This window comes from Trematosphaeria pertusa, assembly GCF_010094035.1.
Source record: "Trematosphaeria pertusa strain CBS 122368 unplaced genomic scaffold BU26scaffold_8, whole genome shotgun sequence".
Taxonomy (NCBI): Eukaryota; Fungi; Ascomycota; class Dothideomycetes; order Pleosporales; family Trematosphaeriaceae; genus Trematosphaeria; species Trematosphaeria pertusa.
Window position 1 is genome coordinate 851014 of NW_022987219.1, and position 20262 is coordinate 871275.

A 20262-nucleotide genomic window follows, 5' to 3' on the forward strand; every position below is an offset into this window, starting at 1 on the left:
GCGTACGGCGTAAGTGTGCTGGCATATCCGAGTTGAATAATACTAATAATTTCCTCAGTTTGATTCGCAAACCCACAATTCTCTTTGCTGGGGTAAGAGATTCCGATAATGACGCCCGTATTTAGCCATGCTAATGAGCGCAGCGACATTCACGTACAATCGTGCTGTTCCATTTGCGGTGATTACGACGACGGTTGAAGATCATGGCTTCCGCGTACTGCTAGACGACCCGTAAGTTTCCATGTCACTCACGTCTTCTTGTTACTTACTTGAAACAGAATGTTCGGCACATATGGTTGGGACACTCAGCTCTGGTGGACCTCACCCGACGCACCTTATCCAACCAGCATTGCTAGCGCTGGTTGGGAGAAGCGCATGGTAGTCGAGGACGTGCTCCGCGGAAATATCCCTGCATCACATCTCGCAGACGGCAGGATGCCGGACGGATTGATGCTTGATGATGTGGAGGCATATATGAATAAGTATTATGGCTTGGAAAAGGATGCACCTAGGTCCTTGCCAATGAGGACGTCGACAACCTTGGAAGCCGTTCCTAGAGCGGCGATCACAGAGCATACGAAGGCAAGAGTAAGGATCGAAAGTCCAGGCCCACTAGAAACAGCTGCCAAAGCAGGAAAGGATGAATTACGAAAGTATCTGTATGGTGTTTAGTTATTGGAGAAGTACTTCGGGTGAGGTTCACGTTAGTCGAGAATACGTACCGGAAGATCGTCTTCATTTTAGCCCTGCGAGGTTCCTTGTGTCGGGTTTCAATAGACCAGTCCAAATGAGACCAGCCTTCATTGAAGCGATTTCAATCACGTTTGATCCAGGGCGCTTGTTGATATGTACTCCAGTGTTATGCAGATCAGTAATTTGTCGTACAGGGGAGGAGATCAACCATCTTGGGCTCGTATCATGCTCCGTTCCTGACCCTTGGATCAGGATCCTCCTCTTCCAATGCCATGTCCTCCATCAACCTTCTGACCATGGGTGCCGCAAAGTTCATATACTCCTCTTCAGATACTATGGGCTTGGGTTCCCGCGCGACCAATTGAAAAGACATCTCATCTTCGCTGTAGCTCCACTCCCACCACGTAGCTTCGACGTTGGGAGCATTCGGCGCATCGTACCGCTGATAATGATCTTCCTTGAGCATAAGCCCGATGAGCCGATTATACCACGTGCGAAAAGACCCCTTCACATGGGCAGCATTCAGCACGAATTTGAGAATCCGAACGTTCCGCAGGCGGCGTAGTAGTGCGACCATGGCCGCCGTGTGGTCCGAGGGGTAGTGCCAGTGCGCAGAACGGTGAAAGACGATGGTGAGCTCGTCTAGGTCTAGGGCCTGGATGTTGAAGGGCCAACGAGCCCAGTGTACCATGTCCTGGAGCTGGCGTGAGGTGGCCACGCGAGCAATTTTGCGTATCTGGCGGACGTGATGTTGCTCGACGCGCCGGAGCAAGGTCCCAAGCGTAGAGTATATATCTCTAACAACGAATGTTGTTTTTCGGAAAGCAAGCGCGCTGAAGTCATCGTGAAATTGGACGCAGGTGACCAGGATCTCCAGCCGATGGGATGAAGAATAGTAGTCGTCGAGGATAAGGCCTCGGCTGTTCGCGGCATCAGCGCGAGAGAAGCCGCTATTGGGAGGCTGGCCGAGAACGTAGGAAAGGATCTCGTGGAGGAGTTCGGTGGGCAAGGAGAGAAGAGAAGGAGGCGCATTTTCTGTCATGGCGTAGGAGCGGGGCCAGGGCTGGGGAGGGGGTACAGAGGCTTGGTGGAGGACTCTGTGACGTCGCTATTTTCAAAGACTAGGCAAATACGTTTCAGAGCAGCCTCTGAGGTATGTCTGACGTGTACAAGAGAGAGCCGACACTAGTGCCGATGAGCTTTGAGACGGAGAAGAGGCGTGTGGTTTGGGAGGTCGGTCGGAAAAGGACGTCGGTCCGAGGTGAAATGGTCCGTGCATTATCTTATCAGATTTTCCGCCCCGCTCCATCTCCGACCTCGCTGTCACACCTCGCATCACGAAACGATGCACAGGGCGTCCTTCTTGCTCCTCTTCCTTCCATTATGGAAACTCCCCAGAGTCGCTGCTCTACATTCCGGCAAGTGGTGCTTCGCGGGCTGCGAGCTCGCCCTCAACTACGCCGACTTCAATGACACCGATGCCGGATCCAAGAAGATCCGCTCGTGCCAGAGCACATTGAGAGCTACATCGCTCTATCTATGTATCGACGAGTATTGCGATGAGAGAGGCCGCTCAGAGTGGCTGCGGGTATCGAACGAGACGTGTATAGGGATCGCGAATGCGACGCTGCCACCGTACGATATCATTGCCGGGTATTCTCCGCAGGAGAGAGCTGAGATCAGACGGTTGAGCGCGGATGAGGCTCTGACGTATCCGACGGCGGGGGAGGTCCTGATACCTGAGGAGTCGTTCTTCGAAAGGGCGTTCACTACGCTTGTATGGCCCCGCTCTTGGTCCCGTGCATCTCCGATCTGATTTGTGAGCTAGGAAGCTGCGTATTTTGAAGTGGATATTCATCGCGTGTATGGGTGAGTACGACGAGCTTCTAGTGTCATTTCATCGAACTAAGCATCGTAGCTGGTGCATGTACTACTTCTGGGGCATCGTCATTGCCATCGGCATGGGCACACGCTTGATCTCCCTCATCGGCAGCATCAGAAGGCAGGAATGGCAAGCCATACCTACAAGCGAGACAAGCATCGAAGAACCACACCCCTCAAAGCGCTCTCAGCCGCCTAGTCTGGCATACGCTCTCCTAAAGCGCTTCATAACCGTTCCCGCAACCTTCAACAACCGCTGCTCCCAACCCCTGGGCTGGTGCACCATACCACCACGCATCCAGTCCCTTACCATCCTCGCCTTCATTGTACTCAACATCGTCCTCTGCACCGTCAGCTACCGCGTCACGCACGGCAATCTCTATTGGCCACAGGAGCACATCCAACTATGGCGCTACGTATCCGACCGAACCGGCGTTCTCTCGCTCGCCAACTTCCCTCTGATATGGCTCTTCGGCACGAGGAATAACGTCCTGATGTGGGTGACGGGGTGGGGCTTCGGCGCGTATAATAATTTCCATCGGTGGGTCGCGCGGGTGGCTACGGTGCAGGCAGTCGTGCATTCCGTGGGCTACACTGTCATGATCTATGAGCGTAAGTTCCACCGAAGGTAGCATGAACAAGGGCTAAGCAGCATCCCAGGCGGCGGATGGCCCCTCTTCACCAAGTACCTAGGCAAGCACTACTTCTGGAACGGCGAACTAGCCACCATCTTCATGTGCTTATTGCTCGCCTTCTCCGTCTACGGCCTCCGCCGAAGCCACTACGAGATCTTCCTCACCACTCACATTATACTTTCCATCATCGTCCTTTTGACCATGTACTAGTACGCCACCCCTTTCCCTTTCTCCTCTCCGCGGCCTTACTAACCAACCCCACCAGCCACGTCGCCATCTTCATAGACGGCGAATGGACCATCTTCATCTACCCGTGCCTCGTACTCTGGATCCTAGACCGCGCTCTCCGCGCCCTGCGCATTCTCTCCTTCAACCCCCAATTCTGGAACACCAAAGCTACCGCGACATACTCCGCAAGCTGCAACCTCGTCCGGCTCGAAGTTCCCTTTACGCAGACCAGGCTGCAGCAACCAAAGCCAGGGACGTACTACTACATATACGACCTCTCCAACCCGCTTTACGCGCACCAAAACCACCCCTTCACACTCGCCTTCGTCACCTCGGGCCGCGGCCGAGCGACGGAACAAGGCACCACCGCCAACACCAACGCAGATGCAGCAGCGATCCCGCTCCGAAGACCTAGTTCCTCCTCCTCCTCCTTTACAGGGAATTCAGACGACTCCGCGTCCACAGAAGCCGACGCCCTCCTCTCTCCTTCCCCTTCATCCTCTTCTCCGGGCAGAACACCAGCCCTTATCTTCCTCATCCGGCCCTACTCCGGCTTCACCTCGCGCCTCGCGAAACTTGCCGCCACCCACACCCACGCCCACGCCCCATCCTCTCTCCGCATCCTCCTCGAAGGCCCCTACGGCCCCAGCGCCCCCCTGCACCACTACCCCCACATCCTCTTCATCGTCGGGGGAACCGGCATCGCCGTCCCACTCTCCCATCTGACTCACCTCCTATCCTCCTCCTCAGTAGCAAGTCTCCGCATCGTGTGGGCAGTGCGCGAACACGCGTTTCTCGCCGCGGTGGTGGACGAGTTCGCCAGGGTACTGGAGGACGAGCGCGTAGTGCTAGATGCGCATGTCACGCGGGATGAGGAGGGGAAGGACGAGGCGCTTGACGAGGGAGAGGGGGTGAGAGGGGTGCGCGTAGAGGCTGGCAGACCGGATGTGGGCGCGGTGGTGGAAGATGCGGCGAGGGAGGCGGGGTGCGAGCGGCTTGCGGTGGTGGCGTGTGGGCCGGCGCAGATGGCGGATCAGGCGAGGCGGGCGTGTGTGGGGGTGCTGGGGAGGGGGTATAGGGGGGTGGAGTACTTTGAGGAGAGCTTCAAGTGGTAGCGTAGGGAGGTAGGGAGCATTGCACACTGTTCGGCTCTCTCCTTCTTCTTCTACTCTATACCCGGTAGCGCAATAGAGATGCACTAGAGACGTCTACAGACCTTCTAGGGCCCACTCGGGCCACACCTCCTCCTCCCGCGGTCTCGACGCCACATCCCGATCGCGAATATGCTCCTCGAGCGGCAAATCCTCGTGCTGGCTTCTATTCCCCATCTCCACGCCCCGCCGCTGAATCGTCCGCGCATACGCCATAGTCTCCCTCTTCCACTGCTCTCTGCTCACCTTGCCCTCCAGCATATCCGCCAGGATCATCGCGTCGAAGGCCGCCTGGCTCGTGCTCGCCACGGTATGCGGTCTAAACCCTGCCAGCGCATCGCCAATCAGCACAACCTTCCCGCTCATGAATTCGTTGGTAGGCGAGATGACGTCCGTGATAGCCTGCACGAACGGCTTCTCCGTGCCCCGCACAATCTCCGCAAACTGCGGTGGCAAGCGCTGCCCCGCGATCTCCCGCTGCTTCTCCCAGGCCCGGGGATCCGTCTTCCCCGGCGGCATCGTGATGCGGTGTCTCACGCCTTCCACGTCCGTCATCAGCTCCCTCAAGTCCTGCTCTGGCTCGTCCAGACTGTCCGACGCAAAGTTGGTGTAGTACACGAAGTTTATGAGGCGCTGGCCGGGTGCAAGCGTGCCGTTTTCGCCGGGAATGAGGTAGGCGAGGATCTGGACGCCGCGGGTGTGGAAGAAGGTGAAGCGCTCGCTGAAGGCGGCGCGGGTGGCGGGCGAGACGCTGGATTCGCGGACGGTGCCGCGCAGGGCGCAGTAGCCGGCGTAGGTGCGGCGGACGGCCGGGCAGAGGAGGGCGCGGATGGTGGAGCTGGGGCCGTCGGCGGCGACGAGGAAGTCTGCTTCCATGGTGCCGTCCCTGCCGTCCGTGGTCGTGTAGTATACCTCCACCTTATCGCCTTTCTCCTCGATGTTCGTCACTTTGTGCCCGTGCAGATGCCGCACCTCGCCTTCGTTGGATCGGCGCGGGGGCGCTTTGCAGTACGGGCTCGCCACGTAGTCGACGTTTGCGCGCAGCATGTAGTAGACCAGGTCCCAGCTCGTCATGTTCTGCACTATGTCCTTCCTGTGCACGATGTCGCCATCTTTGTTGAGGTATTGCCGGCGCTGGGAGGAGACGGCGAGGGGGCGGTCGCAGCGATCGTAGCGCTTGAAGAAGGAGAGGGTGTCGCCGCCTGCGACGATGCCGGCGCCTTGATTGTGGAGGAGCGGCGTGGGGTTGCGCTCGAGGATCGTGATGCGATGGCGCTGGGGGAGCGATTTGAGGGCGAGGGCGGTGCAGAGGCCGCCGAGGGAGCCTCCAACCTATAGCTGGCGTAAGCTTTGTGCGAGGCGCGTTCAAAGTGTGGACTATTAGTTCTGAGGGCCTTCATAAAGACAACTAAGCCATACCACGATGATGTCGAGCTGCCTGCTGACGCCAGCTGGGAACCCATTCGCGTCGTTGGAAGACATGGCAAAAGGTCCGTCAGCCGGTATCAATTGGGTGCCAGAGAAGATAGCCTAGCATTCCGAATGATGAACGCTCCATGGATGATAAAGATGGGGTAAGGGTCGGCTGGTGGAGGACGGAATTAATGACGCACATGCCGGCATCGCGAACAGAGGGGCTAAGCCGAAAAGAACCCCACAGACCGCGCCCTTCCACCTTCCATCCATCAACGTAAGCTTAGTAACGCCCTATCTTCTAACTGCCGAGCATCCATATATCCTCCAACATGGCCTCGAACCGCACCTGGTCCAATTCGGCATCAAGAAATTATACGCCGGAGCAATGGCGGCCGAAGACCGCGGACTGATCGCTGTACGACTCCAAGCCTCAGAATCGTAGAACGCATAGTTAAACAAGTCCTCAGATCACAGGCGCAAACGGTACCATAGGCTACGCATCCGCCATCTACGCCCTCCGCACAGGATACCGCGTACGCTGCATAGTCCGCCGCTCAGACGCCATCGCGACTCTCAAAGCCGGGCCATCCATCCAGCGGCACGCGGACCGCGTCGAATACGCCGTCGTGCCCGACAACACGGCAGACGGTGCATACGACTCCGCACTCCACGGAGCACGCTATGTCGTGCACATAGCAGGCGTGTGGCCGAAACCTGTAAGCGATGCGTATCCGAAATCTGGGTAGATGTGGGAGGCTGACGCTGAAAGGACTATCATCCCGACCACGACATCTACCATCCGTTTGTCAAGTCGATGGAGAACATTCTTTCCGCTGCTGAGAAAGCGGGGACAGTCCGGAGGGTTGTGTTTACGCAGGCTGGTGCTGCGCTTGTGAGTCCCGAGGATGGGGATACGCTGGGCACTGCGATGGATCGGGTCATCGACGGTACTACCCTAAAACTCTCATCGACGCAACGAGTTTACTGAACACGTTCATAGAAAACATCCCAGTGCACCCGCAATCCGCGTCTTTCCGCCCGCCGCTAGCATCGTCCCACCACGCCTACTCGGGAGCGAAGGCGTATTGCATGACGCACCTCAAGTCTCTTCGAGTATCCGAAAATCTCCCATTCTCAGTTGTACAGGTCATTCCAGGGACTGTCATCGGGCCCTCCGAGCTCGTCACCACCGCCTCGGAAGCACTCCAGCGTATGGACCGCATGTCGAAAGCGCTGCTTTTTGACGGCATGAAACCACGCTATGCGTTTGGCTTTGTGCACGTAGAGGACTGTGCTAGAGTACACATAGAAGCACTGGATGAAGAGAAGGTCCCCGAGGGCGAGATTCCGGACTGGTTCATTGCAGCTGCGCTGACTGAGATGGGAAAGAATGGCGCGGAGATGTGGGGAGAGGTGGGTGATGCGGTGGAGAAGGAGTTTCCGCAGGAGGTGGGAAGTGGCGAGTTCAAGGTTGGCAGGGATAAAATGCCAATCAACATGCCGTTTTCCGTTGATTCGAGGCTGACGGAGAGGATGTTGCTTGGTGGAGGGAAGTTTAGGTCCCTGGCGGACTGCGTGAAAGAGGTAGCGCATTGGTACAAGACTCTAGCAGAGAAGGCATCACAGAGCTCATAATCATCGACGTACAGCGTACCTCGGTATTACCGCCGTCTCATCTCCCATTAAACAGAAAAGACCGAATTCCCCACACGTCTCGACGAAGTCACGTCCCGTTCGCCGGCTGCCTATACACCGTCCCATTAATACTCGTCTCCAACCTCCCACTCGCCTCAAACACATTAGCCAAAACATCAATCTCTAATCGAAACCCCTCAGCGCTCGTCGTCTTCGTAACCAACCCCTCCGTCCCCGTTTGCACCAGTTCAGAAAACCACTCTACCACGTTCAGCGTCGCGCTCGGATACGCCACCGTGACATTCTCCCATCCGTTGAGCACCGTCCAGGGAACATCAGAGTAGTTAGCGTACGCAACAGCGATGGATTCGATAGCCGTGCCGTTTGCGTTGTCGGTGATGGTGATAGCAGCCGAGCCGGAGACGGCGCCTCGGAGCGTGTACGTGCCCGCCGGCGGCATGGGGCGTGTAGGTAGGGCGCTTCCGGGCTCGTACTTCGTCCCCCAGGGCACGTCGTCAGAGACGGGGGCGACGGGCTCGACCGGCAGCGGCAGCGGCGTGCGCGCCGTGAGCCTGGCCAGCATCAAGCGCTCGGTGCGGCCGCCCGGCTCCGTCGAGTTGGGACACGGCAGCGGGTTTTCCCCACCACACGCGGGCGCGACGACAAGCGCCTGCCAGTACACGATGCTCGTGCCGTCAGGCGACCACTTCGGATCCGCGCGCCCATTCCAGTTCGCGTCGCCCTGCGCGTTGAGCCGCTGGCCGAAGTACATCCCGCGGTCGCCGTCGCGGTCCAGCAGGTACGGCTGGAAGAAGCGGCGGGCGCCGTTGTTGCGTGTCGACGACGCGACGGTGCTGGTGAGCAGGTCCGTCACCGGGGGGACGTGCCGCATGCCGGCCATGAACATCTGGCGGCCGCTGCCGCGCGTGTCCATGACGACGGTCCATTGGTCGTCCGGCGAGATGTCCAGCGGGTCGCAGTACTCGGGGTGCTGGGTTATTCTGCGGACTGCGCCCGAGGCGAGGTCGACGGCGAAGACGTCGATGTTGGAGGACTCCGCCGGGAAGCCGATGTAGGTCGCCTCGTTCCCGGTGCCGCTGAAGCCGCGGAGCTCGCCGACTTGGATCGCGTGCGGGTTGCGGCGGAGTTCGTGCTGGTCCTCTTGGTTGTCGACGAGCCAGGGCTGCTGCTCTGCTGCCTCGCTGTGCAGCGTGGTAATGTTCACGAGGTCGAAGCGCGGAGCGAGCGGTTCGCTCCTCGTCGGCGAGGGATTGAAGGAAAGCCGGCCGAAGTATGCGTACTGTGTGAGCCGCCCGGCTTGCAGGCCGAACGAACTCCATCCGAGGTGCAGGTTATCGGGGTGCAAGCGCTGCTCTCGAATTGCGCCGCCAGGCCCCGATCCATCAGGCGAGGTATTCCACCGAATCGGGTAGATATGCGTTTTCTCAGGCGTGCATTCATCAGTGGCCAATTCCGCGTCGCCGCAATCCACAACATTCGACCCGACCAGCACGCGTTTCCCGTCGTGGAAAGCCTGCGGGTAGTCCAGGGGCATAAGGCGCCCGTGGTCGTTGGCTTCCGGGATGCCGCACGTGATGCATTTCCATGCATCGCCGTTCGGAAAGGATACATTCTCTTCGGTTTTGACGATAATTATTTGCTCTCCTACGTAGACGCTCGCGGGATCCGGTGCCGCGGGCGCGCCGGTGAAGTTGACGGTGGCTGTGACGTGCTTGTTGTCGGGGAGGAAACTTCCTCCCTGGATTAATCCTCCTTGCTGGACGATACAACCTGGACGCGCCAGCGAAACATGTCAGTACAGTACAAAACTTGAATTGTAAAAGTACCGGGAGGGAACGGACGTACCAGTTCCAGCAGGGTTGACGGTGATACTGCAAGAGCCTTCTGCGGCGCTAGGAGATACTGGTGGAAGCGGGAGCTCGGTGATTGCGATGGGTTCTGGTTCCGGAGGGGGCTTGAAGTCTCCAATTGCGGCTCGCAGGGATGAAGAGAGTGCAAGGTCATCAGTACCCACTGCTAGGAGCACAACGGCGGTAGCTGCGGAAACGAAGTTCAAGAGGGCCATGGCGAAAATAGAAACCCAGTCCCAGAGGAGTAGTTGTGGATTTGTCTCCAGAAATTCCTAGATCCAGTGGTGGGGACGTCCATCCTGAAGAACCGCCAGCGCTGTCTTTCTATACATGTACGTTTGCCTAGGCAGGCTTGATCTCTCCTCGGCTCTTCCCCATCACAGGAAAAATTGTGATCCGTCGATGTACAAACTAAGTCCGAATGCAAGGTTCGTGGGTGTTCTCATATAGTAATCCCCTCCACTAGCCCGTAATAGGGCAGCGTCGTATTCCCGTATTCGAGTACGATAATGCTTAGCCGCCGATCAGCCGTTAGCGGCTTATTACCAGGCCTGCGGAGTCGCGCTGTCGATGCCATCATTATTGCTGACGTAGCGTTGGCATAAGCAGTGGAAAAACCTAGAAAGATGAGACTTGATAACCAACAGTTGCTAACCTTTAGATCCCACGCCCTCCCTATGAAAGAATTCCTACCTTAAACCGGTGACCCCTTCTCTGAATCCCGACTCGTCGACTTCGTTGTCACCTCATCCCGCAATCTGTCTCCAACGACTCTCTTTCCGAATGGCTGAGAAATCAGCCCAATAATCTTCGCACGGCCAATCAATCGCTCTTTCCCCTGCACTGCCGGTATCCCATCATGATATCCGTTGAGGTCAAGGTCAGTATAGCTGAGGAAGAGGCATGGGTGCAGATTGGCATTTAGTCGAATGTGTAGCATAAGCTGGTTGATCAGCTTAATGCAGTTGGGGATTACTTTGTCATCACGTTACGGGGTATAATTATGCTGAACACTTTTAGAATCTTTATATCGCAGTCTACGGGAAAGCATAGATGATACTTTGTCGCTTGTGATACTGGCTAGCTCAACCCAATGCCCAAACTATTGAAAAGAACATCGCAGTCTATACTCGGCCACTTTGGCCATCTTTCATACTTCGCAGTAACTGAGCACCGTCAACGTTAACACTGGCAGAGCAATAAAGAAGCTTCCAGCGCCAAACACTATTTCCCAACTACCCCAAATGAATTTGCCCGAGAGTACAACTAGAACAAAGAGAAGTAAAAAGACACAGAGGCGCTTGCTGACTTTCCAGTCCATCTCGACGTAGAGACCGTCTAGTTCCAATCCTCTTACCTGTTGCTGAGGGCCATGGAATGGTAGTCTAATGGTCCTGGAGGACACTATTATTATTTCATTCTTAAGTCTTGTTTAGTGGGACTTACTTATAGTCGTGGATATAACCATGGCCATTAATGCTGTTCAGAATGTTTTGAGAGCGGGCACCAGCTGGATTGCGGAAGTAGCAGGACAGGAAAGGCATAGTTTGAATCCAACGCAGTTGTTTATTGCACACATCCCACTCCTCAAAGGGACAGACTGAATCGATAGAAGCCGTAAGTGAGTTAATCGGGCAATTGTAATTATCATGGTTGTACTTTCCCGAGTATTCGAGATAGCAATAGTCCGGAAAATCATCCGAATTAAGATCCGTAATAGAGTGAATGACTTTCTCCGCTTCTGCCTGTCGTGCGGAGTAGAGTTCGCGTAATTTGGACAGGTCTAACGGCTCCATAAAGACTGAGAATCTCTCTGAGCGCTGATGGACAAATCGGAACTTGACTAAATATCAGTATGTACGAGTGCAATATGGGATAATTGGAACATACAACGACCGGTCTGAGCCGGGCAAAGTCTCGAAAGTAAAGATGGCGTCGCCAAAAACCTCGTTCGGCAGCGTATCGCGCTGCCAGTTTTTGAAAAATCTCCTCTTCATTTTCCAAGTTGGTGGTTGGAACGTCCACAGCCCAAGTCGTAGCCATTTCAGAATCTTTGGAGCTCCACAACAAGAATACGCAACTGGCGCCATCTTGCCTCTCCGCTTCCCTTTGAAAATGCGAAAAGAAAAGATCTGCAGGCGAGCCCGACGGCTTTTGCGCAATGTCATGCATGATTCGTGGTCGTCTTCTCTTCTTGGGGTATTTCCCACTTGTGTTCGGAGTAGGTTGGAACCCAGTTGCTTCCAGCACGGATCTCTCAGAAGACCGAACACGGGCCCGCTCCGGGAGTGATGGAGGGTCTACCGGAGCTGTTGACATTTTTGAAAGACAAAAACATTATGTTAAGACCAGAAAGGACAAGGGGCGAAAGTGTTAGGTTGTTCCTCTATTACAAGTAGAGCAGGCCGATATATAATGCAAACAACAGCTAGGCAGCAGCGTTAGCTGAGGCGGCAATCATCAGTCGTGTAATTTACTTCTAGCTTTATTACCTAGATAAGAGTTGTGTATTCGTAATACCGTTAATACCAGTAGCTAATAGGTAGTTTATCTACTAGTTCTTAGTGCGAGATACTAAAAAAGCATAATACGAAGTTTACGTAAGCATTCTGCTATAAACACGTGAAAGAAAACTACTTCTATATATACGCCTCTCTATATACTCCTAAAATAGAAAGTCCTTACGTAAATAAAAGCCTAGTACAGAACCTTCTACTAGAAAGGTGTCCCGAAATTAGAGAAAAAGAATACCCTACCTAGGTATTCTAAGGCGGGGTTTAAAGGGTATCGCGCCGAAAAGGAAAAGACTGCACATTTCGCGGCATAGCGTCTGCCACTGCTTCGGAACTAAACACTTCTACCGCTTGCTTCTCGTCGCTGATCTGTAGGGATGAGGAGTCGTTGTAGTCGATGCATTCTTCGTCCCAGGAGGAAGAGAGGGATGGAGACGCACTTGATCCAGCGGAGGCTATAGATGAGTCGTAGGTTTCCGTCTGTCCGGCGTGGTTGTGGTTCTCGTTCTCATTTGCAGCGAACGAAGGTGAGGAGCAGGACGAGGAGTCATCCTCGATCTTAGGCATACAGAGCCGATTCTCAGCATGGTCCACTCGACAAACGATCCCCTTGCCGTGTTGCCCGGAAGCACGCCTGCCAGCGGCGTTGGAAGAGTCCTGGCGGATGACGGGTTTAGCATCCCTGGTGATGTGCCTGTGCCAACGGCAATCATTCATGAGCTCGCGGTTACGCCAAAACTCATACCCGACTGGGGGCGACGTGTCTTCGGGCTCGGCTTTTATCAAGGTTGTCTGGCACGGGGATGTAGCGTCTTGGGAAGAATGCTCGGAGGACTGGTCCGTGGGTTCGTAGTCCATGGAGGAAGGGCGGCGGGATTCTTGGGATACGGGCGCGTCTTCGCTGGGGTTGGGCAAACTGTGGAGTGGGATGCAGTCTCCGTAGTACGTGGCGCAATATGAGGAACCGTAGTCTACGGGAAAGTGAGACTGAGAAAGTGGTCCTATTTCGCTGATGCCGTTAGCGACGTGCGCTCCATAAGCCGTGTGTCCAGGGCGAAAGGAACTCTGTTGGGGCTGATCGAGAGTGGTCGAAAAGCCGTGAAGTATCTGTAGACCCGGTGGAGAACTGGGCAGATCTTGAACCCATTCCAGGCTCCGAAGCATCGCACTCTCGTTCTGCACCGGGACAGCATCTGAGCTCTCAGGAGTCGGCGGGTTTTCCTTTCCCTGCGCGCCCTCCACCGCCGCATCGAACAAGGGCTCGAACTCGTTCCAGAGGTCCGGCACGTGGACCGCAAGATCGACGCTAAAGCGGTCGAAGACCTGGCGTTTGAGCGCTGCGCACAGCTTCTGCAGATCTTCTTGCGCGTTCAGCGGCGGCAGCTCCCGATCGTGTTTTACTGCACTGGTGATCAGCTTGTTCCAATGTAGTTCACGCGGGGATTTCGCATTCTTACTGAGCGGGCAGGGGATGCGGTCTTTGGGGACGGTAGGGAAGAGGATGTGGAAGACGCGCTTCCATTTGGCATCTATGGTTCCGAGGCTTTTGAATTCGGCGGATTTGAATTTGAGCTTCGCGAGTGTGTCTTTGGAGAGGGAGTGCGGTTTGGCTTTGAGGTGGTCCCTGGTCACTGTTAGCTTTGACTTCGTATGTGAACTACGATAGCTTGGGAAATGAAGCTACGAAACGGAAGAACGTACTTGAGCTTCCCAGGCTCAGCAAAGCCTTTTCCATGGCAGGCGGCTTGCTGCGAATACGCAGTCGGATCCTTCAAGTAGAAGGGACATGCTACTCTTGGCCGGTCGTCGACGGCGGCGCCAGGTTCCAGCCCAGTCCGCGGCCGTTTCCGACCGTTATTGGAGTTTGTGTCGCTTGTTCGCTTGCGAAGGTTGGGGCGCGAGGCCTGCTCGTGCTGTGGTATAGTTTGAGTTTGAAGTTGGATTTGTGTTTGTGTTTGAGTAGGTTGAACATTGAGTGTATGTATTATAGGTGGCTGACGTGCATTCCCATCGTTGCCGGCTAGCTTTGATGGTGCACTCCATCCCACATGCCCACCGCCACACCACTCCTCACTCAGAGTGTCCTCTACTGCTCTATGCATGCTTTAGGTGCGTGATAGCCCGGCGTGCTTCGCGGGAGGCCTGAAGGACGCCAGAGCTTCATGCAGATAAGCTGCTGAGAAGCGATGAGCTGCACTCTGAGTGAGCAACGAGGTGTGGACTTGCATTGGACGGGACAACGTACCTGTGCGACTGCGTGAAGACGCAAAAGGGGATGCGCGAAGCGCAATACGCATTCCTTTCGCGTTGACTTCAGTGGCAAAGCATTTTCCTGGTGTATTAGTGACGGGAAAGAGGCAAGCAAAGTGCGTGAAATTTATAGTTTCCGCAACAGCGAGTTTTCGTAACAGCGAGTTCTCGCTCTTCAGCAACCCCCGCTTCCACTCCAGGCAGCAGCCTTGGCCTGCCTCTCAAGCCATCCAATTAAACACTTCTCGTTATCTCACCCTGCATGCTTATAGGCAATGCCTTCTATTTCCCCACTTATTCTATCCCGTACTGGGCGCTATAGTGCTACAATATGTTTCACATACATGAAAATCGATAAATGGCTGCATAAAGCTAGCAATGCGTGGAAAGCTTTAGAAATTATCGTCGCGCATGACTTCGCGGTGCTGTGAGCGATTGGGCGTTTGGACTCACGTATATTTTAGTACAGCGGTACTGAATCTGCGTAGTTGGCGGATACGAATTGGCTAGCTCTCCGTTCTCCGCCTATGACTCTTCCTAGCTTCGCGATTAGCCAGCACTTATCGCGGCTTTTACCGTGGTATAATTCTAGGCCACTCCAGCCTGCATCTCTTCCACTTAATACGCTGCTAAATGGGGAGGTCTCGCGTTTGGTTCGTCTGCTCTCGCTATCCATATCGGGCTTAGCTTCAACCTATCCTCAAGCTCGTCCACTCTTCTCGTGGAGAGACATCCATGGATCCTGTCGTCTCACGTTACGACGCAAAGCTGAACTCTACTGGCGCATCAAGCGAAACCTATCGCGATGCTTTTCATCACGAGAGCGGGGCGAGAGTTCGTCACGCGCACATCGCGAGACCTAAAGCGATCACGCGCTCCATTTTCCTCGCCCCCGCTCGCACTACATATCAAGGCAGCGCCATCCGCCCGCTTTCCATGCAGACTCTGGAGATCCGATTCCCCCTCCTCGTGCGCGACTCGATCGCTCGACAAAAATTCCTAGGCTTCCTTCGGCGCCGGCGTTCCATTCCAGTCCCTCCTTTTACCCTACCTACCCAGATAGACGGAACGGACGACGAAACCAGACGGACCATACCTTACATTCTTTTGCGCAACCGAAAGAGACGATCTCACTAAGCTATTATACCCACGGGCTGCATATCCCTCCTTGCACAGATCCTCTTCGCGAATCGCGATCTCCTTCCATTCTTTCACTGCCGCGAAACGGTTGGAAACAGCAACAGCTCCCTACCTACCCACCACTCCCTTATTTCCCACCAGGACTCACTCGGCATGAACCTATACCTACCCTAGCTGGCATCGCATCGCATCGCATCGCCTTACGGCCTACCTACATACCTACCTAGGTACTTACCCCAATGGCTTGGCTTGCTAACTGCACGGGACCGACCCCACCTAACTCGACCTAACCTAAATCGACCTAACCTAAATCCCTCCCTTCCCCTGCTACGACACGGCCTACCCAGCACTACATACACCACACAGTTCTCTTCTGCTCCGTTCCGCCCCGCTGGTATCGCATCCTTCACGGTTCTTTTATTGTTTCGCCATTCCATTCGCCATTCCACTCCAGGGTAATAATCCCTCCCTGTTTCTAGCTGCTGATCGCCTCTTGTCGCTTTGCTTCGCTTCGCTTCGCTCCGGCTTTCACTTTTACATTCACCCTTCCTTCGGCTCGCTTCGCTTCGGTATTCGACGTGTGTATTCCTTTACTTGCGGAAAGGCATTTATTCCCTTAGCTATTGGCGCGTTGGGCCTATAGTGGCGCAAGATTCATGAGCGTGTAAGATGTTGGGGAAAGAAAGAGCGGCGGGTTATAAGTAAGAAGAGATGGACGGAGGTTATATGTGTTATACTTGTATGGGATGATGGGGTGTAAAGAGTATTGGGTTTCGTTGGGTATGAATATGGATGATGCGAGGATTGTTTGGGCGTTGATGACTTTTTGGAGAAGATAGGACGCTGGTTATTGCGGTGTTTTCAAGGGTCGCGATGATTTTTTGTTTCTGGTTGGAGGTAAGTGTAAGCAAGCGGTTTTCGTGTTAGACGTCGGACTTGGGGTTTGCATGAAGAAGCTATGTCGCACTCAAATACGAGAGATATATAATCCAAAAACTAAACACTCTACCGGGCATTCTTCGCGCAACCTTACTATTCTCAACGCCCATCAATCATGGCTTCTGCCTAGACCCAGCATCCATCCCCTCTACTAGCTAGAGCACTTCTCCCAATCATAACTAAAGCCCTGCTGCGCACCGTAGTAGTCCATCTTCCCATCGATCTCATGGCTCTCGCTCGCCACCGTTCCCGTCGCACCCTCCTCCTCCGCAGCGACGTACAGATCAGTCCTATACTTGATAATCCCCGTCCCGCACTTCGGCATCGCCACGCGCTTAGAGTCCGCTGGCATGACGGAGTTATCGTCCGAGTACGTTGTGTTGCGTGGACCGCTGACGGCGATAGTATCGACGAACTAATGAAGAGGGGCGTTAGCGTTAGATGCATGACTACAAGCAAGCAAGAAGAGACAGGAAGCGAGTATCCGCCCACTCCGTATAGAACAAAAACTCGCCATCCCACTCACCTCCCCCTCCTCCCCAGGGAAATAAGTAAACCTCCACTCCACACGAACCCCCCTCTCCAACTCATACGCCGCCAGCATCCTCGTCCCATTCTTATGCAGCCTGAGCCGGTACTCCGCCGCCGGCTTCGCCGTATCCAGGCACCCGTCCAGCTCCGTGTACTGCAGCGTCGTCTCGCACCACGTGTGCGCGTCCGACTCGTCTGCGCCGACGCGGGCGCGCAGGTACGGGTACGCGACGTGCCAGTAGTATATCTCGGAGCCGTCGACTGTGTTCATGCCGTAGGTGAGGCGCGTGTTGTAGCCTATGGGCGCGGGGTGCATGTCTGGGCAGCCGGGACCTGAGAGCGCGGTGATGGCGAAGGTCCAGCAGGAGGGGAGGATGCGGAGGGGGTCTGCAGTGGCGTCGGGGGTTGGGAGTGCGGAGGCGGTGGATAAGAGGGCGAGGGAGGATGTGAGGGGCAACTTCATGGTGGGAAGTGAAGACGGTCGAGGACGTAGGAAGGACGCTCGTGGAGTCGTGGGCTTTTCATGTCGAGAGCGGAATCTGGCTCATTATATGGTATTTCCGCTGGGTCAGTTGTGATGCCGTAGAGTGCGCTGAGTGGGCTCTTTTGCAATAGGCGCCCCATTGCAATAGAGGAGCAATCTCAGGGACCATTGTGCAGGCATTCAATAAGCGGTTTACCCCACAGAGTTCAGCCCGTTCGATCGTGGATGCCACTCTAAGCTCGCATTATCCATTGTACCCAGCTGCGCGATTGACAAACGAAAACGTCTTCTATATCTACGCAATATGGAAGATGCGGAGCCTAATAGGTAGCACAGATGAACTCTCGAAAGGAGAATCCTTCAGCTCCGAGCCGTCGATCATGCTTGCTCAACGGCAAGCCATCCGCCAGCCCACGTTACACAGCTTTTCTCTCGCGCGAGAGCTCGTTACTCGGAACACTTGCGCCGCTGGAATAGGGAAGGTAATCTGGAGGATTAGTGCGTCCGCCTATATGCTGCCTGATCTCGTGTTCGCTGCCTACTTCGACGTCAATTTAAGCGTATTACCGCCGCGCCCGCAAATCTGGGGTAACCCACTTAGACGTACATTGACATCAACCGTTCTTATTGCTTGTGCATGGATACGACATGCACGGCGTCGAGGAAGTTATGGATGGAGGGGAAGTCGAATGTGCGGACGAAAATCGCCGGTTGAGGAGACAAGGTAGCCCGAGGTCATGGAAAAATGGCGGTCCTGTAGAAACACCTTTTGGAGGCGAGAAATCTACGGCAGCCCAAATAGCGTTTTCGAGATCAGTGAGCGATGGAGTTATAGCGTGTAGAGCGTGCATGCCCGAGAGAGACGAGGGCAAGGAGGGAGTGCGTACCTGGATCATTGCCCAGAGAGAAAAGGGTCGGACAAAGGGCGTCGTAACTTCACCAGGGAAAGCACTACCGCCACATGAACCAACCTAAAAACGAATGTCTTGATCATTAGATGATGCAAATGCTAAACGCCGAAGATGCTATATACAATCCCAAATACTATCTACAACCCTCTAGCCCACCGTGAATTATTGCAATGCTGAGAAGATGACGAACGAGCGACGAAAAGAGCAAGAAGGTTCCAACAACCCAAGAGTACAGTTCACACTCCTTCACTGCGCTGAGCGAATGGCGCCGGCGTAGCTCACAACCATTAGAGCATGAAAGCGGCGGCACCGAAAACAAAGCTGATCAGTGCGCTCGCCATCCCAAGCTGGGGTGCAGCACCCTCGAAAGAAGTAGGCGTCGGCCTCGCGCCGGTGCCGCTCGAATTGCCTGTCGGCGCGGAAACTCCGGTGATGAAGCCAGTGTTGGTGCCAGTGGGCGCCGGGACTCCGGTGATGAAACCACCGCTGCCAGTGGCAGTAGGAGCCGGGACGCCAGTGATGGAAGCACCGCTAGATCCAACCTCCTCGATGTTAAGCAAGACGGTCTCGCAGCCCTCGTAATAATCCTGCAGAGCAGATAGGCCTAATCAAGGTCAGCTTTCGGGTGCGAATGTGCGCGGTGAATAGGATAGCTTACCGTCGTACCACAGCACGAGATAATCGTACTCGGTATTGTTCTTGCACGCGCGCCAGGTACCAGATCCAACCATATCGCTAGCGTTGTGGGTGACGCCCCATCGCTGGGCATGCAGGAGCTCGTTGTCGTTGTAGATCATGAAGTTGTTCGTGAACAGCTTGTCGTCGCCTGCTGGCGTCGGGTCTGCGCCGATGGCCACGTCGTAAAGGGGCATGGCGGCATCATTTCCGGTGAGGATCAGGTGCGTCTGCCTCACTGCGCCTTTGAGCTCATACAACTTGTCGTTATCGGGATTGGGCGAAAAGGTGAATGTGTACTCTTCGCGGGGCTCGCCGGTGGACCAGGACCCAAGCGCGTTTGGAGAGGTGTTTGCTGTCGGGTCGTCCTTCAGTGCGAGGGAGCTGCCACTGATGGCGGGATTCGTGGAGTTAATCACGAGGCGGTAGGATGTGCCTGATGTAGGGGTCAAGGCGGCGGAGGTGGCCAGAATGGCGGAGGTGGAGAGGAGGGTGGAGGTAGTGAACTTCATCTTGAACTTGAACTTGGTTGTTGGACAAGAAGCGAAAGTGGATATGCTAGAAGCGAAGGAAAACCCGAAAGAGGAAACAGGAAAGAAGAGATGGAAAGGCTTGCGATGCTGTTGATTGTGTTGCTGTTGTGATGATGAGTTCAATGTCGACGGCCATCCTCCTTTTTATACTAGAAGTCCACTAGCAGTCTTCACAACCTCCAAGGTACCTGTCTCGATGTCACCTCTCAGTTACATCTCGCCAGCGCCGTACAGCGCAGCCACATCGCAGCAGCTGTCACCGCTAGCCTCAGGTACAGGCCACTACGTCGCAAACGCGGTGTGGGAGAGTCTGTGATTCAGGAACGCATGCCCCGCATGAAGCAGCTCGCCGACCAAAGAAATGAGAAGGCTCTGTAGAGTGCGCTTAGGTAACTCAAGAGGGGCATTACAGTGAGAAAGCTCGTGCCCTTCAGCTTTGGACGGGGCAGCCACGTGCCTTGGCGTGCAGCGGCTGTTAATGGCTTCCCTGCAACGGTTATCCGAAGTGTCGAAGGAAAGGCCGTATCGGTTGATCCCGTCTCGACCTCCATTTCTGGATGGACATTAGCATTGGCAACCTATTCCTGGGACTCCCCCTTTGATGCGAGACGACTTTGCGGGTAGCAAACAGAGAATTTGTCCGATCAGTTTTCTAGCGATGCTGTCCGACCCCTGCCCTTGCAAAAGCCGACATCGTATGACCCTCTTGGCAGCGTTCAGCCTCTTGCATGCGGAGACACCGCAACGGCGGTGACAGCGGTCGCGTCCAACTGTGG

The 20262-nt window shown here is 55.1% G+C and overlaps 9 protein-coding genes across 9 annotated transcripts; 2 read left to right on the top strand and 7 right to left on the bottom strand.

Moving 5' to 3' along the window:
* Positions 1-916: 916 nt before the first annotated feature.
* Positions 917-1702, bottom strand: BU26DRAFT_389112 (uncharacterized protein; the record flags this gene model as incomplete). The annotated part of the gene is made up of 1 exon (XM_033822678.1): positions 917-1702. A coding segment is annotated over one exon (786 nt), but the record flags the coding sequence as incomplete, so codon positions are not given.
* Positions 1703-2019: 317 nt separating this feature from the next.
* Positions 2020-4636, top strand: BU26DRAFT_326792 (uncharacterized protein). Its single transcript, XM_033822135.1, has 5 exons — positions 2020-2470; positions 2522-2562; positions 2612-3186; positions 3235-3418; positions 3475-4636. Exons 1-5 carry the CDS (start codon positions 2039-2041, stop codon positions 4550-4552), a joined length of 2310 nt encoding a protein of 769 aa, XP_033683106.1. The 5' UTR covers positions 2020-2038; the 3' UTR covers positions 4553-4636.
* Positions 4637-4645: 9 nt separating this feature from the next.
* Positions 4646-6070, bottom strand: BU26DRAFT_605624 (FAD/NAD(P)-binding domain-containing protein; the record flags this gene model as incomplete). The annotated part of the gene is made up of 2 exons (XM_033835607.1): positions 4646-5920; positions 6008-6070. 2 exons carry the CDS (start codon positions 6068-6070, stop codon positions 4646-4648), a joined length of 1338 nt encoding a protein of 445 aa, XP_033683107.1.
* A 319-nt stretch (positions 6071-6389) lies between these two features.
* BU26DRAFT_531527 (NAD(P)-binding protein) lies at positions 6390-7639 on the top strand (the record flags this gene model as incomplete). Its single annotated transcript, XM_033831035.1, has 4 exons — positions 6390-6419; positions 6472-6720; positions 6774-6951; positions 7017-7639. The coding sequence occupies 4 exons, from the start codon at positions 6390-6392 to the stop codon at positions 7637-7639; spliced, it is 1080 nt and encodes a 359-aa protein (XP_033683108.1).
* An 88-nt stretch (positions 7640-7727) lies between these two features.
* BU26DRAFT_565520 (uncharacterized protein) lies at positions 7728-9725 on the bottom strand (the record flags this gene model as incomplete). Its single annotated transcript, XM_033833407.1, has 2 exons — positions 7728-9430; positions 9506-9725. The coding sequence occupies 2 exons, from the start codon at positions 9723-9725 to the stop codon at positions 7728-7730; spliced, it is 1923 nt and encodes a 640-aa protein (XP_033683109.1).
* Positions 9726-10558: 833 nt separating this feature from the next.
* On the bottom strand, positions 10559-11882 carry BU26DRAFT_551487 (uncharacterized protein). The gene is made up of 3 exons (XM_033832105.1): positions 11401-11882; positions 10957-11348; positions 10559-10904 (listed from the first exon to the last, which is right to left on the bottom strand). The coding sequence occupies exons 1-3, from the start codon at positions 11827-11829 to the stop codon at positions 10661-10663; spliced, it is 1065 nt and encodes a 354-aa protein (XP_033683110.1). The 5' UTR covers positions 11830-11882; the 3' UTR covers positions 10559-10660.
* Positions 11883-12003: 121 nt separating this feature from the next.
* BU26DRAFT_519848 (uncharacterized protein) lies at positions 12004-14340 on the bottom strand. The gene is made up of 4 exons (XM_033829162.1): positions 14269-14340; positions 13725-14214; positions 13481-13647; positions 12004-13423 (listed from the first exon to the last, which is right to left on the bottom strand). Exons 2-4 carry the CDS (start codon positions 14123-14125, stop codon positions 12288-12290), a joined length of 1704 nt encoding a protein of 567 aa, XP_033683111.1. The 5' UTR covers positions 14126-14214; positions 14269-14340; the 3' UTR covers positions 12004-12287.
* A 2163-nt stretch (positions 14341-16503) lies between these two features.
* Positions 16504-17346, bottom strand: BU26DRAFT_505863 (uncharacterized protein; the record flags this gene model as incomplete). Its single annotated transcript, XM_033826875.1, has 2 exons — positions 16504-16767; positions 16879-17346. The coding sequence occupies 2 exons, from the start codon at positions 17344-17346 to the stop codon at positions 16504-16506; spliced, it is 732 nt and encodes a 243-aa protein (XP_033683112.1).
* A 1219-nt stretch (positions 17347-18565) lies between these two features.
* BU26DRAFT_505864 (uncharacterized protein) lies at positions 18566-19465 on the bottom strand (the record flags this gene model as incomplete). The annotated part of the gene is made up of 2 exons (XM_033826876.1): positions 18566-18882; positions 18937-19465. 2 exons carry the CDS (start codon positions 19463-19465, stop codon positions 18566-18568), a joined length of 846 nt encoding a protein of 281 aa, XP_033683113.1.
* Between the last annotated feature and the right edge of the window lie 797 nt (positions 19466-20262).